The following is a 26,255-nucleotide window of genomic DNA, read 5'->3' on the forward strand; positions in this document are numbered from 1 at the left end:
ACTTTTTACCACAAGCACTATTGATTCTGAATAATCGTCCTTTTTTAAATGCTGAATCTCCACTTATGCGTTTGTTTCCCCCAAATGTTGAGACTATGCCTAATGTAATCAGCGAAACTGTGATGTATTGGGAAATTACTCCCGGAGCTCTGACTCCATGCAGAGCGACCCCAGGGTCGGCAGGTTTAGACTTGCACGCCATGGATGACACCGTTCTGGAGAGTAAGAATCGGGTCATCATTGCTACTGGTGTTGGTATTCATATACCACCTGGGAATTTTGGATTGATCGCCCCTAGATCGGGGCTGGCTGTAAAAGGCATCCAGGTACTTGGAGGTGTCATCGACAGTGACTATCAGGGAGAGATTAAGGTACTTCTGCTAAATAGCAGTGAGATTGACTTACTGATACACCGCACTGACCGAGTGGCTCAATTACTCATTATGCCTGTTTTCAGTGGCGAAATATTGAAAGGCACTGCCCCAACTTTGCTAACTGTACGTGGCCAGAAAGGCTTTGGCTCTACGGATAACCCTGGGGCCAGGGTTTGGGTGCAATCGCCTAAGAATCCCCCTGAACAAGCAGAGGTTATTGCCACCGGTCAGGACAATACCATTTTGGTTATGAGGCCAGGGAAAGATAGCTGGGAAGCTGTCCCAGCTGATAAATGTTATTTACGAGAATGATTAATGCCTGTATTTGGTTCTTTTTCAGATCATTCTTTGGATTGTTGCTGCAGGATGTGTCGGAACTGGACTCCTTTTGGATTGGTTCGGCGAGAGAGAAGGGATCCCGTCAACCCGGGATGAACTGAGAACCCGAGTGTTGCGTTCCTTCAATGCGTGGGATTCGTCATCGAACTTTTGGACATTACTGGCCAAGAGAGTGACTGATGCCCCTCACTTCTGCTTGACACCGATGAGATCTGTGCATGACATTCTAGCGACTTGTCTAGTTGCTGTCCCCGCCTCACTGGAGACTTTAATTAGTATCTTTAACGTTTCGAAGGCTCGTCCGAATATTATCCTGGGTGATTTTGCTACCCATGTATATTGTCCTTTGTGCACTGAACTGCCGAATGAGCAACTCCCCATCCAGTCCCAAATAATTACGTATAATATCACACGAGGTGACCTATGCTTCTTTCTTACATGTAATCCTAATGCAATTTCTGAATGCCTACGCCTCAAGTTAAGAGGCGCCACTTCATTCACAGCTCACGAACGGACTTTGTGTTTTCAGAGGACACCGACCACATGTGTCTCAGTCCAGAACAATATGACTTGCAATAGTTTGGTAGTTACTCCCAGTCACTATCGTGCGATGTTGCTACCTGCCGGATGGCTTTTCTCATGTGGTAATACTTCCTGGCCATATGTCCCTGCAAACATTTCCGGAGGCCCGTGTGCCATTACCAGACTGAGTTTGCTAATGTTCTCATCACATCCAAATGCCAACTCTCGTGTGCTTCGAGATACTATGATGTTACAGGAGGATTGTGACTCATCTTTGCATTTATATTCCAAGTCTGAATATCTTAGCCTAGCTGTTTCAATTATTGGTGTTCCTGCTTTGGCAGTTATAATGCCAAATCTATTGGGAAAATGGCTTGCTGGATGGTGAAATCTATTAATCATACTTCTACAGTCTTGTCTGACTTGCTATTAGACGCCCAGGGTGAACGTAGGGCCATTTTGCAAAATAGAGCAGCCATTGATTATCTTTTGCTTAAACATGGACATGGCTGCTCGGACTTTGAAGGCCTCTGCTGTTTTAACTTATCTGATCATACACAATCCATTCGTGCACACCTAGATAAGTTGCATGACTTAACGGATGAAGTTAGAAAACACATTGATCAGGGCTGGTTTGACTGGCTCTTTAATTGGTTACCGGACGTGCATATGTTACGCCACACATTAGGTGGCATTTTGATTGCTATCGCTGTTTTGATTTCTATCTGTTGCTTTATTCAGTGTATCCCTTCACTGCTTCAATTCTGTACACTCGGTACTAGACATAGATCAGTTAGTTTTGTTTCATATTATTCTTCCACCGATGTTAGTTCTGTTTAATGGATGTATAATAGACTGAAGTCAAGGGTGAAATGTACTGCTCGATTTTCCCGGCCTTCTTGTGTTGTAGAGCGATTAATATGACTTCAGTCTCTTTCCATCCAAGTCTAAGGATTAGAGTAGTGAATAGAGCCTATTTATTAGACACTTTGACACGATCCTGTGCTCCTCCCCATAGATCAGGGCTTACATACATAGCCTAGGGGATAGATTCGTTAGTATTAAGGATAACCTGCCCTATAGTGAGGGTATTTCATGGAGTCGTGCTGAATTCAGGCCTGGTAGGCCTCAGACAGGAGAGACTCCATCTTTCTTTCTGCCCCGGCAGCTTGGGACATTTCTAGGTGAAGGGTGATATTTTAGTTATGAGGTGTTATTCGCTCGGAGAGAACCGGTTCAGGCCGGCCCTTATCGAAGGAGTGTATTTTTTCCCCTGCCGAAGACACTACATCAGGCCGGCCGGCTGGGAACGTGTCCTTGGCACGGGGAGGTACAGGAATTTGGTGGGCGGCAGGTTTCGAGCTGGAATTTTCCATGAGAGAATGCACCTCTATATTAGTGAAAGTCTGAGTTAGATATTGGCACTTGCTTCTAGTCTATAGGCGGCACCTGGCCGTTAGCAGAAAAGCTACTACTTATTTCAGGGAAGACAGATGACGAACTTGAATCTAAGAGGAGAGAGTAGCCGATGAGAAAGAGGTTCCAGTGACTCGGAGAGGGAGAAGGGAGTAGATCCGCGACTGCGGAGGTGTGACTTCCAGGCGAAGCCGAGGCACAGACGAGAAGGGAACCTAGATGACCATTGAGCACAGGCTACATACGACTAAGGTGATGTCGACCCCTTTTTATTGAAGTGTATAACTTAACCTTTTACTTTCCTTGCAGGTTGTATATATGATGTATTCTGTGAGTGTGCATGTAGCAATTAAATAAAGTATTTAGCTTGTTGTGAGTCAGCATGTGTTGTGTATCCTTGTATAGGAGGATAGCCTATTCTTCTAGTCAGATTCAACTTGACATGAACAGATGTTAATCCTGATCAGGTAAGTGGTAACTGAATGAGGGAGAAAAGAGCCCCTCGAACTAAAGAACAGGTTGTGCTCAACTAATAGTCTTTGTGTGATCTGATACATAGTAACCCCGATTCCCCTGTCGTGTACTACGGTAATAATAGGATGAGCTCGTGCTAAAGCTGCCGTCTGGGTAGGAAGTACTGGGTCTGTTCGAGACCGCGAGGCTAAGGCTGCCGTCTTGGTAGGAAGTTCTGGGTCTGTCTGAGGCCACGAGACTGTGGCTGCCGTCTGGGTAGGAAGTTCTGGGTCTGTCTGAGACCGCGAGGCTGTGAGGTCTGAGACTGCGAGACTGTGGCTGCCGTCTGGGTAGGAAGTTCTGGGTCTGTCTGAGACCGCGAGACTGTGGCTGCCGTCTGGGTAGGAAGTTCTGGGTCTGTCTGAGACCGCGAGACTGTGACTGCCGTCTGGGTAGGGAGTTCTGGGTCTGTCTGAGACCGCGAGACTGTGGCTGCCGTCTGGGTAGGAAGTTCTGGGTCTGTCTGAGATCGCGAGACTGTGACTGCCGTCTGGGTAGGAAGTTCTGGGTCTGTCTGAGACCGCGAGACTGTGGCTGCCGTCTGGGTAGGAAGTTCTGGGTCTGTCTGAGACCGCGAGACTGTGGCTGCCGTCTGGGTAGGAAGTTCTGGGTCTGTCTGAGATCGCGAGGCTGTGAGGTATTGATATATATATATATATAATAGGAATTCCCTGTCCTTAGGTGGTACATATATATGTGGTTATTTAGGTGTAAAAAGGCCCTAGGGAGGGGGTAACGTTCTGGTTTGGGTTAGAAAGGCTCTGTTGAGCGGGTTCCACCTGATCCGAAAACCCAAGCAGAACACCCTGTTACCTCAAAGGCAGGGGACATTTACCCACTTGAGGTTGCTTTATACCTTTTAACTACTGACATTCATATCTGCTGTGATGAATGTCAGTAGTTAAAAGGTATAAAGCAACCTCAAGTACTTTTATCTATTTGAGCATCCCAAGACACGTTTTTGGCAAGTTTTACTTCGAAATAGACAACCTCTTCACTAACTCCAAGGGAACTCCCTCTACCACCATCCTGCCTTTTAAGAAAGAGGAGTGTTCAGAGCCATATTATTAGGTTTTTCCTGCATTAATCTCATGATCCCAGTGGGATTAGAAGTATGAGAATCGATCTTAAGATGTTTCAGCCCATAGGGGTTCTTGATATCAGCAGGATGTCATCTGCAAACATTAGCACGGGGATAGATAACTTCCTCGATTTCAGTGCATCATTTTGGCCCCTTTTTAAGAAAGTCAATTACCCCATTCATATGTATGCTAAATAATGTGGCACCCTTATTTATAGGAATCCTTCTTGTGAGCTCCCCATGGCTACCCCATCTTATGCGATTGTAAGTGCCTGTCTGTTATTTCATGAAAGTTGACAAAAAAGACCCTGGAATGCCACTGTTCCTCAACATTTCCCAAGGACGGTCCCTAGTGACTAGGTCAATATCAACAAAAGCTACATAGAAATGTCCTTGCTTAAAGAGGATATGCTTCCAACGTAGTGTTTCAAAACAGAAAACCTGATCAATCAATCTTACAATACACCTAAAACCTGCCTGTAGATCAGTCAGAATGTTGTTTTAATCCAAACGATCATTCAGTTTAGATAAAACTTGTTTGCAGAAATCTTTCTGGAGACTATCAATCAGGCTAATGGGCCTGTAATTTACAGGGTTATCTTTACTCTCCTTTTTATGAATGGGAATGTTTTCCGCTCCCTTCCAAGAATCAGAAATTTCTTCACCTGCAATTATAGCACTTGATAGAATGTTCACATATGGAAGCCATACAATGGGTACAAATCCCCAGGGATCTTATCAGGCCCTGCTGCTGTCCACATTTTCAGGGATAATATAGCTCCCTCAGTGTCTTTTAGGAACAAGAAAAAACACCAATAATTGCAGGTGCTTAATGGTTCTTCATCAAAGGGAGGAATTCCTCCCAAACTCAATTCAATTCAATATAAGCTTTATTCGTTTTTTGAAAAAGACCATAAAAGAAAGCACCATAAAAACAGAACATATACTAAAATCCAGTCATAAAAAAGGACAAGATGCAAACAATATAGCATGCATGGTAAATTCATTAAAACAATACAATAATCTTGCTGTTCCTAAAATACAATAAAAATATACAGAAAACAAATCTAAAGACAAACCCTGGGTATATCTTTTAAAAAACAAAAAAACGAAAAAGAACACAACTGCTAGTAAGTATGATGATTAGCTAATAACTGTTTCTCAATCTCCAAAACTGCTAATTGGGGAAGTGGTTGCACAGGGATGGGCATATAAATTCCCAAAATTATCTTTTCAAGCTTCTGGTTATACATGGGTCTCAAGTTGTCAATTTGAGGAAATGTACTCGTTTCCTAAAATACCCCAAAAGTATATCATATCGCTCTTTTCAAGGGTTTCCTTCATGTCAGACCACTGGGCATCCTCTTAATCTCTTTTACTATTCCTGAGTATAGCCTTATAAATCTTTTTCCTCCTCTCCACCTCCAACGTATTTTAATATTTTGTATTGCCTCTGTAATGTTTGTCTTTGTTCTCCTTCATTCCGTGTTAGACCATGGAATGTTATTATTTCTATTGGGTGTTTTTTGTTATCATTGGTAAAGAAATCCTTTAACTTACAAAATAATTGTAAATGTATAAAAGTGACTGAAATACCACTGGGCTCAGTATTTTCATCAGATTCGAGAGCACTTAAAAACGACATATAAATGCTTGTTATAATCTTGGGATCCTTCACTAACTTAGTCCATTTTATGCTCCTACGATTATTGAGACCAAAAGAGTATGAATGAAGACATTAGCCTCATCGTGAAGCATACCAAGCACAGTTCCCTGCATTTTCAGGACCAGGGTATCATTATCACTATAATGGCGGTCTAGAACCTCCACGTCTATCATATAGGGCCACACCAGAGATCTAAAAATATGTAATCAATGTTGCTGGTGTGATTGCTCCTTTGAATGTGTGCTTGGCTCTGTGGTCTGACTTAGGATGGGCATTACATGCCCACAGGCCTCTAGTTACAGTCATATAATTCAATTGTCTTTCCACTAGTGTACAAATATTGATGATTGCGATATCTAATTGAGGTACACATCACACTTCGTCCTCCTGGATTAAAAGGCATGATAAGATATGAAAGGACTCACAATTTGTGTTGCAGTCTCCAGCTATTAACACTGACCATTAAGATTTAAAGAATCTAGCAGAGCATTCAAGAGGTGTACGATCTTAAATTCACAGTTTATTCTTGACTGTCCGGACATATATGTTAATAACAACCACACACCTATATGTACACCTACATGGCAACATCACAACAAGCCCCAGTATATCTAGTAATTGTGTATCCAACACCTTCATCTTACATCAAAGTTATGTTCTGAGCCAAACTTACAAGCCACCTGAGGCCCTTTCAAATTTAGAGGGGCTGGCAGCAGCATAAAACGAAAAATAGCACGGTCTGTGTGAAATTTCGATTACCCAAGTCTCCTGGAATAGGCATGTATCATACTTTGTCACCAAATCATCCCATCCGCGTTCATTATGCTCGGAATTTTTGCCTGCCACATTCCATGATAACAAGTTTAGAGTAGGAAAGGCATTGTCCCTGACATCACATGTAAATTCCGGTGTGCATACATCCTCAATTCGTCCCATTGGCACTAGCCCCATTTTCCCACCCCCCAGAATTACATCCAGAGTACTCGCATTGATCAATCTGTTGATGGTCCCAGAGTCCTCACTTGTAGTTTGTGCTGGTCTATCTTGTGGGTCCTTCAATGGTGTGTTCTATACATGTCAATCTAAATCTGAAAGGCCTGAAGCTAAATCACTCACATGGGCAATTCTGGTTATTTGTACAGAAATACATGTGTCCACTGGTTCTCTAGTTCTGTAATTTGCAACCTCAGTTGAGTGGGTTGAGTGGCTCTAGTATGGTAAACGTATACTAGAGCCATTCTAAGGAAGCGAGCAATAATCTAAAGCTATCTACCAAGGTTTTACTTGCAAGTGTTATTCGAATCGGAAATGTGTAACATGAGGCTGTAACAATGTCTTCACAAATTGCTGATCTAGAGTGACGCACATGCCTTATCCTGTGAATAGCTTTATTTACGAGAGTCCTGACTATCTCTGGTTTGGGAAGTAAGCTTTAGAACATTATATACAAGTCCCTATCAATATGTATACTTTCAACTTTGTATGCGGTTCTTTAGTTTGGACAAGGTCAGAACGTTCTTAAAGTAAAGGTACTGCTCCCCCCCCCCCCCCCCCAGCCAGTGTATGACCACTTCTCAGCATTGCGCTGAATTCACCCCTAGTTTTCCCAGCCAATGTTTGAGGGTTTTCTACTTGTGTGCCTATTCTATCAACCAAAAGGTTATGCTTGTGTGTTACATGTCCAATACGTTCACTATTTCGAACCATCCCAGTATTTGGTTCTATTTCCTACCCACCAAAACGAGGGGCGTATTGAGAGATTGGCCCCATCTCGTTTAATGCATTGGATTTTGTGCTGGTTATAGGCACCAGAAACAGTCAGTGCATGACTGGTAATTTTACAAGCAGTCCTCTCAATCTTGTAGAGGAGGTTCTTAAAACTATTGTTCATAGTTTTCAAATTTGAAACTTCTTCTTGCAATAATCGATCATCTTTTCGAATCCTATCTCTGTGGATATGTGAGGTCATGCAAATTTTACTCAGTGTACTAGTTCCATTAACTCCTATGACTTGTTTGTAACCACAACGTCAGGCTTTAGGGGGATCATTATAAGGATCATGAGAATCATGATGGAGTTCCATCCCTTCATTCGATGCAATACTTAAACCACTACCAAGTTCGCAGTTTATCAAAGCATCTGTATTTGTTCCAATGCTGGCCACATGCTCAAATCCCGCAGCATAATTACATTTTATAGCTCTCATTTTTGCTTTAAAACTGTTTCTCTTTTTTAGTGCTAAGCAAGTCTTCAGCTTCATTATGAGCTCCTCTATTGCAGACAGTGCACAATTTTCAGCAGCCCGCTTGGCCTGTTTTTCTGCTTTACCAGCATTATTTTGATTGACTGCAGCTTTCCGTTTCTCCAGCCCTGTCTGATTTTTAACCTCAATGTGTCAAAAACAAAAACAGAAGGAGTGCACCGACACCACAATGGGAACATGAAAAGTTCAATTATGAAACCAGTTATTGTGGACCTGTTATCATCAGGTTGTGATTCAGCGTGCCACCTGTGTCGCATAATCCTCTATATGCTAGTCACACTGACTCACTGTAGACTAAGGCAATTGCCTTCTCTTCAAGGTGCTTGATGTTTGTCTTCACAGTGGGAAAACGAAGACCCAGTAAAGGGTCCTCCCCTCCAAGCATCCCAGATATGTGCTGAGGAATGGAGTCCTCCCCTGCGATGTGTCCCTCCCAGGGGGACTCAGGTGAATGCTATATAGTGCAAGTCTATCAAGTGAGAGGGGTCCTTCCCTCCAATCAATCAATCAATCAATCATGGAACTTATATCGCGCACTACTCACCCGTAAGGGTCTCAAGGCGCTTGGGGAAGGGGGTCTGCTACTGCTCGAACAGCCAGGTCTTGAGCTGTTTCCTGAAGGCCAGGTGGTCCTGGGTCATCCGCAGGTGGACGGGTAGGGAGTTCCAAGTCTTAGCTGCCAGGTAGGAGAATGACCTTCCTCCAGCGGTGGCTCTCTGGATGCGAGGGACGACGGCGAGGGCGAGGTTAGCGGAACGTAGCCGGCGGGTGGGCGTGTAGAAGGTGAGGCGGCTGTTGAGGTACCCTGGGCCTAGGTCGTGGAGGGACTTGTGTGCGTGGGTGAGGAGTCTGAACGTGATCCTCTTGTTGACCGGGAGCCAGTGCAGGTCTCTCAGGTGGCACGAGATGTGGCTGCGTCGGGGGACGTCCAGGATGAGTCGGGCGGAGGCGTTCTGAATACGCTGAAGTCTTTTCTGAAGCTTGGCCGTAGTACCGGCGTAGAGGGTGTTTCCGTAGTCTAGTCTGCTGGTGACGAGAGCGTGGGTGACCGTCTTCCTGGTCTCGGTTGGGATCCATCGGAAGATCTTTCGGAGCATGCGGAGGTTGTGGAAGCAAGCTGAGGAGACGGCGTTGACTTGTCTGGTCATCGATAGGGAGGAGTCCAGTATGACGCCCAAGTTGCGTGCGTGGTCCGTCGGTTCAGGTGCGGTGCCTAGTGCCGGGGGCCACCAGGAGTCGTCCCATGCGGAGGGTGATGGTCCCAGGATGAGGACTTCTGTCTTGTCCGTGTTCAGTTTCAGGCGGCTGATGTTCATCCATTCAGCGACGTCTGTCATCCCTTCGTGCAGGCTGGCTTTGGCGGTGTCGGGGTCTCTGGTGAGGGAGAGAATTAGCTGGGTGTCATCGGCGTAGGAAATGATGTTGAGGTTGTGTTGGCGTGCGATGGCAGCGAGGGGTTTCATGTAGATGTTGAAGAGAGTGGGGCTGAGCGACGATCCTTGCGGGACGCCGCAGATGACTTCGGTGGCCTCGGAGCGGAACGGAGGGAGGCGTACTCTCTGTGTTCTGCCGGAGAGGTATGAGATGATCCATTCCAGAGCCTTCCCTTGGATGCCGGTGTCGTTGAGGCGTTGGACTAGTGTGCGGTGGCAGACAGTGTCAAATGCTGCGGAGAGGTCTAGGAGGATGAGTGCCGCTGTTTCGCCGTTGTCGAGCAGGGCTCGGATGTCGTCGGTGGCTGCGATGAGGGCGGTCTCGGTGCTGTGGTTGGCTCTGAATCCGGACTGTGATGGGTCGAGGGATCCGTTCGTCTCGAGGAAGGCTGCCAGTTGCTTGTTGACGACCTTCTCGATGACTTTGGCGGGGAAAGGAAGGAGCGAGATGGGGCGGAAGTTCTTGAGGTCGGTCGGGTCCGCTGTTGGTTTCTTCAGCAGAGCGCTGAGTTCGGCGTGCTTCCAGCTCTCCGGGAAAGTTGCTGTGTTGAAGGAGGTGTTGATGATGTCTCGGAGGTGGGGTGCGATGGTAGAGGCTGCCTTGTTGAAAACATGATGGGGGCACGGGTCGGTCGGAGATCCGGAGTGGATGGTGTTCATCATGCGTGACGTGTCTTCGGGGGTCACCTCGGTCCATGTCTGGAGGGTGGCGGCGGGGTGCGAAGGTACGACCGATGGGTGCGGGGGTGAAATGTCGAAGCTGTTGTGGATGTTGGCGATCTTGCGGTGGAAGTACGAGGCGAGGGAGTCGCAGAGGTCCTGTGAGGGAGTGATGTCGTTGTTGCCGGTGCTGGGGTTGGAGAACTCCTTGACGATGTTGAAGAGCTCCTTGCTGTCATGGGCGTTCTTGTCCAGTCGTTCCCGCAGAGATTTCTTCTTGGTGGTGCGGATGAGCTGGTGATGTCTGCGAGTGGCAAGTGTCCCAGATGTGTGCAGGGAAATGGAGTCCCCTGCCATGTGTCCCACACAGTGGAAATCAGGCAAGCGCTATACTGTGTGAGTCTGTCAGGTGCAATTAAATTAAATAGTGTGCAGCCTATGGTCAGAGAAGAGCTTCTAGCCACTTTTACTTGATTGAAAATCCTATAATATCAGGCTCAGAGAAACAGCAGGGGAGATAAAATGAGAAAACTAGCTAATCAAAGGCCTGCTTTAAAAGCCAATGTTTGAGCCCTTTCAAGAAGAGGGACTGATCCGTGGGCAACAGAGGGCCAACAACAGGTCATTCCATAACTTAGCTTCCTGGAAACACAGCAGAGCTGCCACCTGGGTGGTTGCAACATTAACACATTCATAGACTGCAAAGGTCTGGTTGGAGTATAGAATGAATAAATATTCCTATAGTCCTATCAGGCCACCCTATTAACAACTCTATGCATATGAGATGCCATGTTGAATTGAATGCACTTAGAGATTGTAAGCCAGTGAAGGTCCTTCAGTTTAGAAAAAAACAAGAAGTGTTTAGGAATACTGAGTAACAATCGGGCTGCGGCATTTTGAACACTTTGCATTCTATAGGTGAGTTTTTGGGAGATCCCTAAAGTTATGGCATTAGAATAATCCAATCTAAAAAGGTTAAAATGAAAACACAGTTTTTAATACACTAAAACATGTTGGTGACAGCCTTAATCTGCAGTAGGATGTATTACTGGGAGTCAAATTTGACTTCTAAATTGCATTCTGAAACGATCAAACATGGTGGAGCACCTAGCTCACTTGGCCACCAATCGTTTGTTCAGAGTTGAAGGTTCTGTTTACTAGTCGATAATTCCGTTTTGTCGAAGTTTAACTTCAAATGATTTTGAGACATCCAACTAGCAGCTGATGTCATGCACTGGATGAAATTGAGTCTCATCTGTCCTTCATCTGCATAAGAAAACAATGAAATCCATACCCCTTTACAAGTCTGGCAGGGGTGGGCATATAGATATTAAAAAGCATTGGACTCAGTGCTGACCCCTGTGACACCACCTAGTCAATTGGCACTGAAGTGGACGAGTAGGGAGGAAGGACTTGTTTGCGATTTTCAGAAAATCTGCAAGCCAATCCAAGGCGATGCCCTCAACACCAGTTTCTCGCAAATTATGTTAAAAAAATATTGTGGGAAATGGTGTTGAAGGCAGCAGAAAGATCAAGCAGTACAAGTGCTACTGTGCCCTTAGCGTCCAATCGATATTTCAGACTTTCTGTGACCATGAGCAGTAGTGATTCTTTAAAATGGACAGCCCAAAAGCCACATTGTGTGGCATCTAGAAGACTATTAGTATCAAGATACTGAGAGAGAATGTTTTTGGGTAAAATTCTAGCATCTTGATTGATGCAAATAATAAAAAGAAATGCCTGTCATTTGCCAAACATAGAAGATCTACATTGGGTTCCTTTAGAATATGCGTTATTACAGCGAATTTCCAAGAAATTGGAACTGAAGCGGATTTAATTGATGAATTTAATAGGGGACTAAGGAAAGGGATGATGGTGGAAGCCACCAACTTTAAGATACCCTTAAGAGCACTGGTATAACAATGTCTGCATATCTTGAAGAGTAATAGATGGAAATCCTCTTACATGCGTGCAGTCACAACTCATATAAATGGTAGAGTGGAACCTGATTCTGGTTCATCAAAAGACCGACATATCATCATAATCTGCTCCTTGAAATAGAGAGCTATAGAATTGCACATTGCTTGAGAATGATTGACTCAATGTGAGATAGAAGCGGGGGCAGTAAAAATCTTGAATATAGCCTTGCTAGAATGCTTTCCAGACTCATTCTTAGATGCATATTAGGTTGGTCTGATAGAGACTTCTAGCCATAGATTTCTTACCTTTGAATTAACCCCAAAGTGCCAGACTGGATCTGGAAATGTTTCTACTTCAGTACCTCTGCGCGTCAGTAGAGGGTGTTGAGTGACTCTAACGACATTGACCACCAGATGTGATGTCGACAGAGTCCATATAAGGCCTCCCCTGACGCGTTGACATCAGTTTCTTCTTTCTGCGCTTCTTCGCGGAACTTGTGAGCTGTTCCTCTGGCCATTTTTGGCCTCTCTCGATGTTTTGTCGATGACACCGTTTTTTTTTTTTGGTGTCCTGTGGATGACTAATGTCGGTCCCTGACCCTTGTAGCATTTGTATGTGGTGTCTGGGTTTTGACCATGACTCAGAAGAGTGTGACTTCTGTCTTCAACTTAGGCCGTCGGCGCTGCAGGAGCGCTGCATGACTGTCCTGCTGGCGCAGTGGTCGCGGGCCTCCCATCGGTCATGGTCTTGTTTTTGTTCTGAGGACCCCTTGAGGCTCTGCTCCAGGAATCCTTCCCACAAGCGTCCTTCGTCCTCTATGTCGGCTGGTAAGTCACGCTGTATGTAAGTGGTTGAAGTCGGAGCCTTCCCCGCGCACACGTGGCGTCTCTGACCTCCCTCCATGTCCTCGGGTTGAGGAGTCGGAGCGAGAGTCTATCCCGTGCCTTCCGCTTTTCCCTGGTGCCGGGGTGACTCTGGATCAGTGAGAGAAAATTATCTCTCCCGTCAGGCTAAATTTGGTTCTCTGCCTCCCTCTTGTGCGTATATCTGCCCTAAGGAGGCCAGAGGACCCTTGACTGAATTCACACCGGCCGGGTCTCCCCTGGCGTCAGTGAGGCCCTCTTTATCCGTCAGTCTCGGCTCTGGTGCACAGCCCCTTAGTGGTTCTCATCTGCGCCGCCAGTGTCGGTTCAGCCGTCTCCGAAGTTGACAGCGCTGATCCCCACTACTCTTCTCTCTAATATCGAGGTGTCGCCACATCAACGCCGGACGACATGGGGAGAGGCGTCCCCAGCTGTTTTCAGTTTGGGAGACTGGTGTTTTGGGGATGTCGATGATGACATGACGCTGCTCAGCTTTCTCCTGAGTTTCATTGAGTGTCTGAAATTGGTGAGGCTAATGGCCTTGAGTCTTCTCCCGCCTTGAGCTTGTTTTCTCCTCCTACCCTAGCTACTGAGACTACCTTGGCTTTCGCTGAGCTTCTGAGGAGGGTTGCAGTGGTTCTGGAGCTGCAGCTCTCTTCTGTGGAGCTGGCCATTGATCCCTTAATTGGGGTGCTTCACAAGCGTCAGATGACGCAGAGCCTGTGCTCCCCTTCACTGAGGCCCTATTTGATATTTTGCTAGGTTCTTGGGCTAAGCTCATTTCAGGGGCCCCGGTGGACCGGTCTATAGCTCATAGGCACCGTCCTGCTCCTAGAGACCCGGTCTGTCTCATGGTTCAGGCTGCTACAGTCTCCCCTGACATGTTCGCCCTTCTGTTGATGTCCCTCGAGACAGGGAGTCAAGGAGTCATGATACTCTTGGACGGTATATCTTTACTGTCACCAGTTCTGCTTTGCACTCACTTAATACCACTTGTGTTCTGGGCCGTATTTCTCACCTGTTGTTGGATTCCGTCTCGTGCCTTCTCCCCGCACTCCCAAGGCCCGGGCCGCCCTTACCCAGTTTTTCCAGGATGGTCGACAGGCAGCTAAATTGCTGATTCGATGTGCTATGAATACCACCGATTCTGTCAGGCGGGCCATGACTGTCAGTGGCACTTCGCTGGCATGCCTGGTTTTTCAGAAGCTGTTCAATCCACCTTGGTGGACATGCCTTTCAATGGTCACCATCTATTTGACGCTTATGCTGATTCCGCTTTGCACTGTTTTCGGGACAGTTGGGGTGGAGCCGTATCTTAAGCTCTGTTTACTATACTGCCCTCTTCTTTTCCCCCATACTCAGTTTGTCTGGGGATTGTCTCCTTGATTTCTTTTCTATGTGAGCCGTTCTAGAGTGGTGCCCGTTGGCTTCTTCTTTTCACTCATTACCTCCGAGTGGCATCCGGTGTGATGCTGCTTCCCCGGAAGGTATTTCCTTTTTTGCATATTTACCCTGTTGTGGTCCCTGGTTTCTTTTTGGAACGCATCTTATTTTTCGGCCCTGTTGGGTTTCTATGCCAGTGACTGAACAGTGTTCTTTTGCTTTCTCCCCAGGGTACTTCGCCTGTATGCCTTACAGGTCTTCCTCCATATGTTTCTGACACAATAGTACACCTTAAGGGGACTCCACATGGCATGCTGTGGTGAAATGGAGCAAGTCGAAGGTGGTGCTTGGTGGTTATTGCCTCTTGCTCCCCTCCCCCCCATATTTACTTTTTCTCCAGACTAGCCAGGGGTTTCTTTCCTTCCACTCTATCGGGTGCCCTTTTTGCCTAGCAGACGCAAGGGAAAGGGCATGGTTCTTGGCCTAGGGTGCATCATCTGCTCCTTATCTAGGTGGTGTTCCTTCTTTACTCTCTTCAGGCGTTAGCACTTCTTGTACTAGCTCTCGCTGTACATGGGCAAGACAGGGTCCTGCCCTTTCTGTTTCTCTCTTTAGGTTCCTTCCTGACGTACCATGTTCCTATCCTGGTATGGGTGGCCTACTATGCCAAACGTTTCTCTTCTATGCCTCTGTATGGCCTGTTTTAATCTGCATCTGCCCTGTGCGAAGCTGCTGTTGCTTTTCGCTTTTGGATAGTGTTTTTGTGCTTGTTAGAGACGTTTCCATGACATCACCAATACCAACCCCAACGTTTAGTTACTGACCTGGCTGTTCTCCAGATGTCCATAATCTAAGGAGAGTGAGCCCTGTGGGTTCCATGGGGTCTGGATATATTCAGAATTGACCTGAAGCCCTCAACCAATCTTGGTCACTGGTGGTGTAAAGTATTCACAACTATGGTGTGTTATTGGGGGGCGTCATCATTGGGTTTCGCACCTAGATACTCGCTTACCTAGATGAGTACCGCCTCCATCCGAGGGAAAGTACTGGTGGTATCTGTGTGGTGTTGTATCTAAAATTACCTCCTGTCTCTTAGAAATATTACTTAATGAGGGTGGAGTATACAGGAATAAGATTAAAAATGGAAGAGGTGACGTTCAACAAACATGTAAATTGTCAGCCTGAGTTGCCCGTAAGGGTCTAGGCTTACATCAGGACCTATATTGAGGTTCAATGGGTCCCTAACGGATGGCTTTTTGCATGTAGACCTGTAAGTCTCTTACTCACATGTCTTCATTTGGATATACTTTTGTCGGGAAGCAAAATGGGCTTTTATTGAGCCTATAACTTGGGAGGAGGTGGATTTAAGCCATGTCTAGGTTAGAAAATTAGCAAAAGAATTGTGATCAACAATAAAGTCGTAGACATCTAAATTGTGCTTCAGTAAAGAGTGTACATTTATGCGAAACACTTTAAAGGCACGTTCTTTCAACCTGCCAGACTATAAAGATTTTGAACATGGAGGTGAGGGAGTAGGTGAGAGGGGTACTAAGCAGGAGGACTGAGTAACAGATCTATTAATTTCAAATTATAGTACGTTCATCAGCCACCTACCTTCAGTGTCAGAGAAGTTCCTCCTGAGCATACTAGAGAGGCTTTACCAATTCGTGATTAGGGGGGTGGCACTGGGTGCGGTTCAGGCACAGACGAGCTTACCTTTGGCACGCCTTCTCGCACCACCGGCACACCCGCTGCACGGTGTGCCGCGGTGACACATAGCTATGACCTTATTGTAGCCCTCTATCTCAATAGGGGGTGTGGTCAGAGAGTACCAGGAAGCTAAAGCGCTGACTGTGCTAGTCAAGTCAAACAATGCCGGGAGAAAAGGGGGAAGCAACAGAACTAAAAGTGGATCCCCGGCAAGATTATGTGCCTGAAGGCAAGCTCCCTTGCCTCCCGCACCTTGGGAGGAAAGCAAGACAAAATATTGATAGGGAGAAATTAAATCATAAAATTAAAAAAAACAAGATTCGACTTGTTCAAGTATCTCATGGGAACCCACCACCTACCTTTGTACAAGAAAAATAAAGGACCTCAACCCGAGTCAACCGACTGTTGCAGTGGAAATTTGCCCAATGTAAAAACCAGTAAGGGAAAGAATATGGCTTTAAAATCAAGTAAAAGACGGACGTGCAGCAGCACTGTTCTTGTAGCCCTCCGTCTTAGTAGGAGGTATGTCAGGAGGACCAGGAAACTAAAGCGCTGCCCACTCTAATTTAGTCAAACAGGACCATGCCAAGAGAAAAAGGGTGCAATGCAACTAAAAGTGGACCCCAGGTAAGATCCTGTGCATGAGCGCAAGCTCTCTTGTCTCCTGCACCATACAAGGAAACCAAGACAAAATAAACAAAATATGAAAAAATGAAATCATAAAATGAAAGTAAGACCCGAGTTGTTCAAGTATCTCATGGGAACCAGGCATCTCCCTGTATCGGCCGTCTACTGCAGTGGCAATTTGCCCAATGTAAAAACCTGTAAGGGAAAGGGAAAGTATATGAGGTTAAAATCAAGTAAAAGATGGACGGGCCCCATTGCCCTTCCTGTAGCACTGTGTGTTAAAAGTGAATAGGGGGCGTAGTTAGGGAGGACCAGGAAGCAAGAACGCAGACGGTGCCAGATAAGTCAAACAGAACAATACTGAGAGAAAAGGGAGGGGACAGAACTAAAAGTGGATCCCAGGCAAGATCCTGTGTTTGAGGGCAAGCTCACTTGCCTCCCGCTTTTAAAAGGAAACCAAGGCAAAATAACCTAAATGGGGAGAAATTAGATCATAAAATTAAAATAAAGACCTGACTTGTTCGAGTATCTCATGAGAGCCAGGCACCTACCTTTGTACAAGGAACATAAAAGACTTAACCTGATTCAGCCGACTTATTCAGTGGCAGTTTGCCCAACGTAAAAACTTGTAAGGGATAGTATATGAGGCCCCCCCCTACAAGCGTTCCAGGTGTGTTGGGGTACAGAGTCTCCCTGTACTGCAGCCATACTCTATTTAGCATTATTGGATGACACTGGAGGAGAGACCCATTACAAACTAATGGGGAAACCCAATCATTGTCAACGGACCTGGGTATAGTATAATATGAAAAACAGACGGTCCTAGACTAAATTAGAAAAACACAAAGGGAGATAATTTTCTTAGATAATCAACAGCTAGTAATCAATACTTATAGACTAAAAATTATTCAATAATTCACACCCTAGAAGAACAAGTTTGTCACCATTTTTTAGGTGCATAGATGCAACATCGGATAATGGGGCAGGGTGGTATAGTGTAGTCCCCAAGCAAGGGCCTGTACTACATAATACCACCCTGCCCCATTATCCGATGTTGCATCTACGCACCTACAAAATGATGAAAAATTAATTGTAAGAATTGTGTTGTGGACAAGCCTTATTTCATTGATTTATGTTGTACTTAATAACCAGTATTGATCTCAAACTGGAAAAACTACTTTGACATTGTACAGCAGCTACTCTGTAATTCCCCTCCCTTTTATCTCAAGCATGTGCACTTCTTCTCCCTACACTTCTCTCCTTGAGCAACCCGTTTATCTCTAACATATGTGGTCATGTCTTTACCATTTCCTTGCATTCTTTTTTGCAGCAAATTGTGGGTGTATTCTCTTTTTTCTTTTTTCTTCTAGGGTGTGAATTATTGAATCATTTTTGGTCTATAAGTATTGATTACTAGCTGTTGATTATCTAAGCAGCCCACATATAAGAAACTTTTCTCTCTTTGTGTTTTTCTAATTTAGTCTAGGACCATCTGTTTAGGTCTCGCCTAGCAGCGTGCTTGCGCTGCTCTGCGAGACTTATTGTAAGGGGGCTTCAAAAAGCTCACCACACGCGTGCGTGTGTGGCCTGTTGCTTGCGGTTACCTGCACGGGCGCCATATGTTTTGAATTATCGTGCCCAGACGCCTGTGTGATAATTTAAAACACATCACTCGCTGTGGCGCGCGCGCGCACCACTCGCGTGCTTGTTATAACTTTAGCACCACACTACTCTTCAGGACGAAGCTGGAAGATTCACGGCATTGTTTGCATTCCTTAGGGGCCACGTGACGCCCTGTTGCTTCACTGCCTGCCCGCCCTCCCTGGACGTTCCAGCAGCAGGGGATGTGGCTCTCTGCCCCTGCAGGCTTCTGCTGTCTCCCGGTCCCTTTCTCCAGTGCTTTCAATGGAGAATTTGCAGTGTATGTACCTGCCATGAGCTCAACCGCTGGCAGTGCTTGCCTTATCAATAACATTGCTGTGCTCCTTAGAAATGCCAGCCCCCTTTGCTCGCATTGAAGTCAGGTAGGCGCTCCGCAGCCGCCGTCTCCCGGTACTTACTCCCCCGAATATATGGCACTGTCTGTCCCATTGAAGCTATAACAGCGGTGGTGTCTTTTAAAGTGTCAGTACTTGTTTCACATTCCATCCAATTCCACCCTTCCTGCCCTTTCATCTTCCCCTGAATATTTACTCCCTCGGATTCCTGAACTAACCTTGTTCTATTTATCGCCAACAGAATACACTTTCTACGGATGTCTGATCTGTTCGTTTTTCTTTGCAACTTTCGAAAGCAGGTGAATAATTTTATAACTCTTGCTTTTATGTTGTGAGTCTTTTTTCCTCCATGATTGACAATATTTTCTACTACCCTTACTTTTAACACGTGGCCCTACCTATTCCCTGTCAGTGCTCCCACCTGTGCATATTTGTATTTGCATTCATATAGCGCTAAGCGCTTACTATGCAACTTAGGCAAAGGGCACGTTGCATTTCAGTTCAGACGCCAACTAGGGTGCCACTAGCAGTGGGATGCAGAAAAAGCAACACAGATTGCCCTTGTGGCCTTTGTGTGTGCCACTGCGGTGCTTGCTGTAGTCCTGTTTTTAGGTATGTTGCTTTTATATTATGATTTGTTATTTTGAGCTGCATCATGTGAAGTGGTCATGTCACTGGATTTTCTGCAGATCTCATCACCGCCCAACCAAATATGCAACTAAGTGGCTACTGGAGTACTAGCAATCTAGCGGAAATCAGTCAGGCAACAGATGGGTACTAAATGAGAAATTATGTATACTAGTGTATTATCCACCTCCAGACTCACCAGACAAAGCCTAAACACACAAAAAAAGGCACATTCCTTGGCCCTATTAAGCTTGTGCTTGCAGCATAGTGATGTATGGGAAGGCTTTAATAGCATGAGACCCCAAGCCTGTCCACCCATGCATTGTTTTTTCCAGTTTAACCCCTGGCTCTCCTGCTCCCGCCAGTGCCTACAAAAAGCGCTCCAAGACCACTTCGGGTCGAGTCCGCGCTATATAAAACTGCAAGAAAAGCTTTGTGTGTGTTTGAAGACATGCCCCCAGGGAGCTCCAATTCCTGGCAAATCAAGCAAAAGATTATTGCTCCAACTGGGTATGTCTGTGCCTTCCATGCAGTGTGGGGTTGACCGAACACAGAAGCGAATCTGCACATAGCAAACATCTGGTCCGATACCTTCTAGCAGTTAATCAAGGTATCAATACATTTCTGACAAAACAATCATTATTACTAATGTGCTTGCATATTCATTTATTTGATGTTTTTTTTGACAGCATATGAATTGTCTCCCGCCATTGATTTACCCCAAACTTTAATATCTTAAATGAATAATGTCTCGCCTTTGGGATCTTATACGTTTTTAGTTTTAGACAGACAGCACATTATCTATTACATTAGTAATGCTTGTTTTCATATTATACTGGAGGAGAGACAGCAGGAGAACAGGTAAGTCTTTTTTGTACCATAGATTGTCCCTGCTGTTACACCTTTACCAGAAAAGCCAACTGTTTCAAGAACTGACTCCTGTTGGTGACCTTTATTGTCCACAGAACATGAAGTGGCCATGACGAGCAATACTTCATTGGGAAAAAAAGGTGCATGACAAAGTTGCACTGCTAGTAGGTTGCTAGAAAACCTGTATCAGTTAACAAAGGGTGCGGAGGCAACTAGAGGTGCTAGGCCAAGCTGGGGGAGGGAGAGAGCAACTCAAGGAGTGCAGTGACTGGTGTGAAGGAAGAAGCAGCACACAGGGGAGTGAGAAAGGAGAAAAAACGAATTCTTTGATTTTTAGCTGTGAAAGAATACAAGCCATTTTTTCCAAAGGGTGGTAAAGAACTAAAAAAAGAGAGACAAGTAGAAGAAAAGGAAGGAAAGCCAATGATTAAGAAGGAAGCAAATGAGATGGACAAGAAAGCCAACAATCATAAGAAATGGGCAGACCTAATGCCCTCTCTAAATGTTGGTATTGTAGAAATAAGTCTTTCGACCACAGACAACTAAAGCTGTTTGTAGGTAAGATCCAAAAATAAATTTACAAAAAGTGATTGTGGGAAGGAACTTGGGGCCTGATTACAATGTCGGTGAGTCCACCGCCGACGGCTTTTCGGCGGTAGACCCACCGACATCGGCTTCTGTGGTCCACCCGCCGCATCACAATGCCGCGGGCAAAGGAATCTGGCAGAGGGACAGTCAGCCGCACTTCCAACGGGCTCAAAGAACACGATCGACTGTTGGAGGGTCAGTAATCCCTACAATAGGCGCGGTACATGCAAAAGCACTGCCGTAGGGATTACAATGTCCCTTTCCGCTTGCCCTTTCATTTTTTTTGCTTAAATCTTTTTATTAGCATTTTTCCTGTTACAAAAACATTCAACATGAACAGTGCATTGGCACCATGTTTAACAACGTCAAGACAAAGCAGTATGGGGTACTACCCCACGTAATACCAAGCAAGCTATCAATCAGGTCACTGAAAGCAAATAAATTACGTGAAATAATGCTACTGCAATGAGTAAGGTAATGCTAAGAAATCTTATAGTAGAATAGTCTTTATGCCTTTCAAACAGGGTGTACTGCAGATCGGAACTGTGGACATAGGGTGCAACAAAAAGAGGACAACGCAACCAAAGGAAGGGTAAGGAAGTCGCCTTAGCCTTTCCACCTGCCCTTTCATGGCGGTTCGCCCGCCATGAAAAGGCAGGCGGAAAGTGACTTTGGTGGCCGCTAGCGGGACCCTTTTCCCCCTCCCCGATATGAGGTGTGGGGGGCACCTATGGTGCCCCCCTCACATCCCTGCACCGTGTGGCAGGCACTGCATGGTGCCACTCACAGGGTGCAAGGATGTTTACAAACATGCCTCTTAGCTGTGAGGATTATGCTGCAGATCTTTTCTGGGCCGCAGCACAAGCCTCAATGCTAAGAGGCATATTTCAGACCGCCTCCACGGTGGTCAGATCGTAATTTGGCGAGCGGGACCGCCGACTCCCTGTCGGTCGATCCCGTTCCTGCAACGATGGCAGTGGGACGCTTGTCCGACCGCATCATAATCAGTTCCTTAGTGCTAAACAATTGACCGGGAACCAAGCAGCCCCACGGTAGATTGCAGCTCTCGCACAAGCTAAATTAAAAAAATGAATAAAGAATCAGGGTGGGGAGTGTCTGGGGGGCAATGGACGAGCTAGGGAGGGCGTAGAGATTCTGTGAACGGGGCGGAGACAGAAAGGAAAGTGATAAACTCCCAGGGAGTGCTGAAACACAACTAAAAAAGTACTCTCCTCACGTCAGCAGTGAAAGCACACAACTCTTCTAATCGAAATTGTTGTAAAAAAAAAAAACTGTCCTCCAGGGGTGGGAAAAGTGGAATAGCAAGGAAAGCCACTGATTAAGCAGCAGGGAACTGAGACAGAAAGCAACCACACACTAAGCAAGGAGCTGACCTAAAGCCCAGTCTGAAAATTACATTCCAAACAATATAACTTCAGCAACAGATCGGTAAAGCTGTCTGCAGGACGGGACCTACAAAGAAGTAACGATGAACAAAGCAGGGATATGGGAGGTGGCATATCCGTTCATTAAAAAACAAAATGGAGGGAGGTGGGGGCTTAATTCAAACAAGGCAATAATCTATGAGGAAGGGATAGGAGTAGCATGAGAGGTGGCGTAGGGAGCATCCCCTACAGAAAAAGAAAGAAGAGAGTTTTGGAAGGTTGGTCAGAAATGTAATGAGAGAAAACGCAAACTACATTTCAGATTTTTCACCCAGAATGACATTCACCAGGTTGCTCTTGTTAGCTTCTGAATGTCATTGGTGGTGATGTTCGACTAAATGTGGTCATCACACACAGTTTCTACAAGCTTGTTTTTCATCAGTTACACACAGACCCCTAAGAGAAGCTTCTGCTTAAGTGAACAGAGCTTCAAGAATTCTAAGTAGGGGTAACTTTTTAACTTAAGTACACATTCGGGCCTAATTCCCTCCTTTTTGTGTCTCATCCTCAAACAGTTTGTTGGTTCCAATGTATGACACATATAATGAAATAAACACAGATCATTCCACCTATGTCCCAACCAATAATATCCCTAAATTAATTGGTAACATTACACCACAAAACATAATAGTAGTTCAATATCACTAATACCAGGTTTCCTTTATGTAAATTGTGCTACTCTCTTCCTTCTCACTGCCCGCAACTTTTGTTACGATTCTTAATAGCTATATCGGTTTCCATACATGACCTCTTTAGGGAGGGTGAGTTAGCATTATCTTTTCACCACTTAGGGCTGTACTGGACAGACGGGTATCATGTACAGCTAGAAGAAGAATCCATTGATAAATTACATCATATTTTTGGGAATTGTTAACGATAAAGTCATGATCTTCTCAGCATGTATCATCTTCCCTACACAAACATTGTAAAGTGAGGAAGTCACTTTCAATGTGGGTGAAATTCTTGCTTGACCCAGATAGGAAGAAGGGCCTTCTTGTGGTGCTCATTCTCTTGCTCACTTGACGAGCATCGCTATTTTCTATCCTCCCTATTCACCAGCTGTGTTACTGAAGAATGGTCACAGATTCTCAACATTGAGGACATCCGCATTTTTCTACCACAGGATGTATAGCGATTGACTCCATTTACTCCTCTCCCATAACACCCCAGCTGTGCGAGCATCTCACGGGCCCTCCCGCCATTCATTCTTTTCATCAATTATGTAAACCAAGACATTTGTGGTGTTAGAATGGCCGCAGTATATTCACATCATAAGTTGATACACACTTGCCAAGATGATATTAATCATTAACATGCTCATTTCTTGCTTCTCTTGAACTACAATTTAAATCATTTTCATAACAGGTCATACACTGTACATCCTATACCTTATATGCATCATCCTTACAGTCATAATGTCTCTTCAGGGTTGTTCTAAACCACTTTCACCTGTCGTGACAGCTTTGCTTCTGTCATTTACTTGATAGAGCGGGTTGCGGCTTTGAGGCTTCAACTTGCTACCGAATGTCTGGCGTTCATGGCCCGTGCCAAGTGCCACGTCTGCCCAGCGCTGACCATGTCTTACCCTTTTGTCTGCCGTCAAGTATCCCTACAGTTAGGCATCTCAAGGACCTTTTCCGGGGACCTATCTCAAGTGTCCCTGCCATGAGGCATCCCAAGGAACTTGTTCGGGTAATTGTCATTTATGTCCTTTTGTGAAGATATTTATTGTTAAAACCTTGTGATTCCCTGTCCCCTCATCACACTGCGGCTGCGACACCTGTGTTCTCTGGTGTGGGTGGTTAGGATCAATTTCTTGTGGTGACAATGCTGGGGATTGCTTGTCCCTGTCACCTTTTAGGCCTTGTTTGTGTCCACGCTCTCTTTCCTGATTGGGCCCTTTGATACCACACTTACTTAGTCACTCCCTGGCCCTTTCTTTTGCACGCTCTCACGTCCTGTTGCCCCTGCCATGCCCTTTGTCTGCTGCCCACTGGGGGGGGGGGGGGGCTAGCCACCTTCCCTCTAGGGTTGGCGGCACCTCCCGGTCAGCGGTAGTTTCTGCTGTGTGATGCCATGCTGAAAGAAGACAATTCTATTCATTATTACATCGTTTTGGAAATTGTTTAATCATAATTATCTCATACCTGTCTTCCTTGATCACGGAAAAACTCCCCAGTGTTCTCAATAACCTGCTCATCCGACATCTGTGAGTAAGGCTGCTCCCGACAAAAGGTGAACACCTCCCACAGTGTCACGCCAAACGCCCACACATCACTGGCGGTGGTAAACTTCCCCTGCAGGAGAATGGCACAACTTCTGTAATTTACTCCTTTTTGTATTGATACAATATGAAATTAAGTTACTGGAATATGTTCAATTACATATCTTCCTGACTATCTGAGTCATGTTTTAGTGATATCAGACCAGGACTTGTGATTGTGATGTCACAGTAGGTACAGAACAACATGTTGCACGCGAAGAGTCAGATATCACCATAAACTGCATTATTGACAGGATTTTGAGTGCATTCATCTAGAGTTCTTCCATCAAAAATAATGATTTGTTTTCATTATTGCAGCATCCATTTGCCCTTCCTTTTCATTTGGTGTTCTTCTGCCCATTTTGTTTCCAAGCATTCATATCTTCTCTGCTTGTTTTTCTCCATCACTGCCCGTAGGCAGTGTTTGCAACTCTAACCCCCATCATGTACAAGATGATGGCACCAATAGCCTAGATCAGGAGTCTCCAACCTTTACTGTAATAAGAGCTACTTATGCTCAATGAAACTCATTGAGAGCTAGTAATATTATTAGTGTTCTATTAGTGACCATATCAGACGAGATTACGTTAGGGGCCACCATATGAAAGATTACTACCAGCGATCAGGCTTTGTTGCCAGCAGTAATGTAAAAAAGGCTTTGTCAATGTGGAATGCCTCTCATGGATAATATATAACAGTGATAGCTGCTATGCCTCGCGTGCCAAGGTAATAACATTTTTAAAATGTCTCCCAAATGTGACATGATTTATCACTCAAATATTAGCTTAAAATATATTTAGAAAAAGTCATCAAATGTTCTCTGTATATCAGCTTATGAAGTCTGAAAATAAACAAATTATCATCTTAAATATGCACTCTCAATTTTGGTATACGTATAATGTTTCAACGAAGCAAAAGTGTCTAAATTAATAGGCCGGGCTAGAGACAGGAGAGCTACTTACAGGCAGCTGCAGAGCTACCAGTAGTTCAGAAGCTACTCGTTGGAGAAGCCTGGCCGATATAGTGTCAGCATTAAAGTGTGTCATTTGTGCAGCGGGTAACCAGCCGGGTATATCTTATGAAAAAGTACATTATGTTGCCCTATAATTTGATTGCTCTGCACCTAATATGGATTTTCACAATTGTCATGTCTTCAAGCTTTGACTTGAATTTTTAATTCCTGAGCAAGAGAGAAGTTAGCAAGAATGTCATAAAGGCTTTTTTTTGGTGGTGTTTTCTAGTAAAGTGATGATTGGCACCAGTGGAGGCTGTCTCCTAAATTCTGTGTGGTATGAAGTTAGTTTCACTTTCACTCTGCAAAAGGGGAAAGGGAAGGGTTGCAACAAAAAGCGAACCGGGCTGGGAAGGAAGAAATGTGGTCTGTTCCACCTGGCCCAGTGTGTAAAAAAGCCGATTGTGGTCTGTTCCTATTTGCTGTGCATGTGCATTTTGCTAAAAAGGCATTACCTATCATCCGTCTTCCTCTTCCCAGTCCTTACTTCTCTGACGCTTGCCTCCTCCCGCAGGTCATATGGAAAGACTTGAAAAAAATAACATAGTCTCCTTTCTATCCCCATTAACCCAGATGAATTATACGTCTCCCTTCCCTCCTGTTTTGTTTCCTGTGGGTCATTGTGAAGGACCGTTTACGGTAAAACTTTTGCTTTAAGTTATATGTTTACCTGTTTTGGCACC

The 26,255-nt window shown here is 45.2% G+C and overlaps 1 protein-coding gene across 1 annotated transcript in view; it reads right to left on the reverse strand.

The window, feature by feature from the left end:
• Nucleotides 1-26,255, reverse strand: part of DDR2 (discoidin domain receptor tyrosine kinase 2) — a 686,650-nt gene that overhangs the window by 111,793 nt on the left and 548,602 nt on the right. The window contains exon 16 of the mRNA XM_085654795.1: nt 24,445-24,594. Within this exon, the coding sequence (XP_085510921.1) occupies nt 24,445-24,594 (150 nt within the window). The remainder of the gene's footprint in view (nt 1-24,444; nt 24,595-26,255) is intronic.

The sequence above is a fragment of the Triturus cristatus genome, chromosome 4_1 (genome assembly GCF_964204655.1).
Source record: "Triturus cristatus chromosome 4_1, aTriCri1.1, whole genome shotgun sequence".
NCBI lineage: Eukaryota > Metazoa > Chordata > Amphibia > Caudata > Salamandridae > Triturus > Triturus cristatus.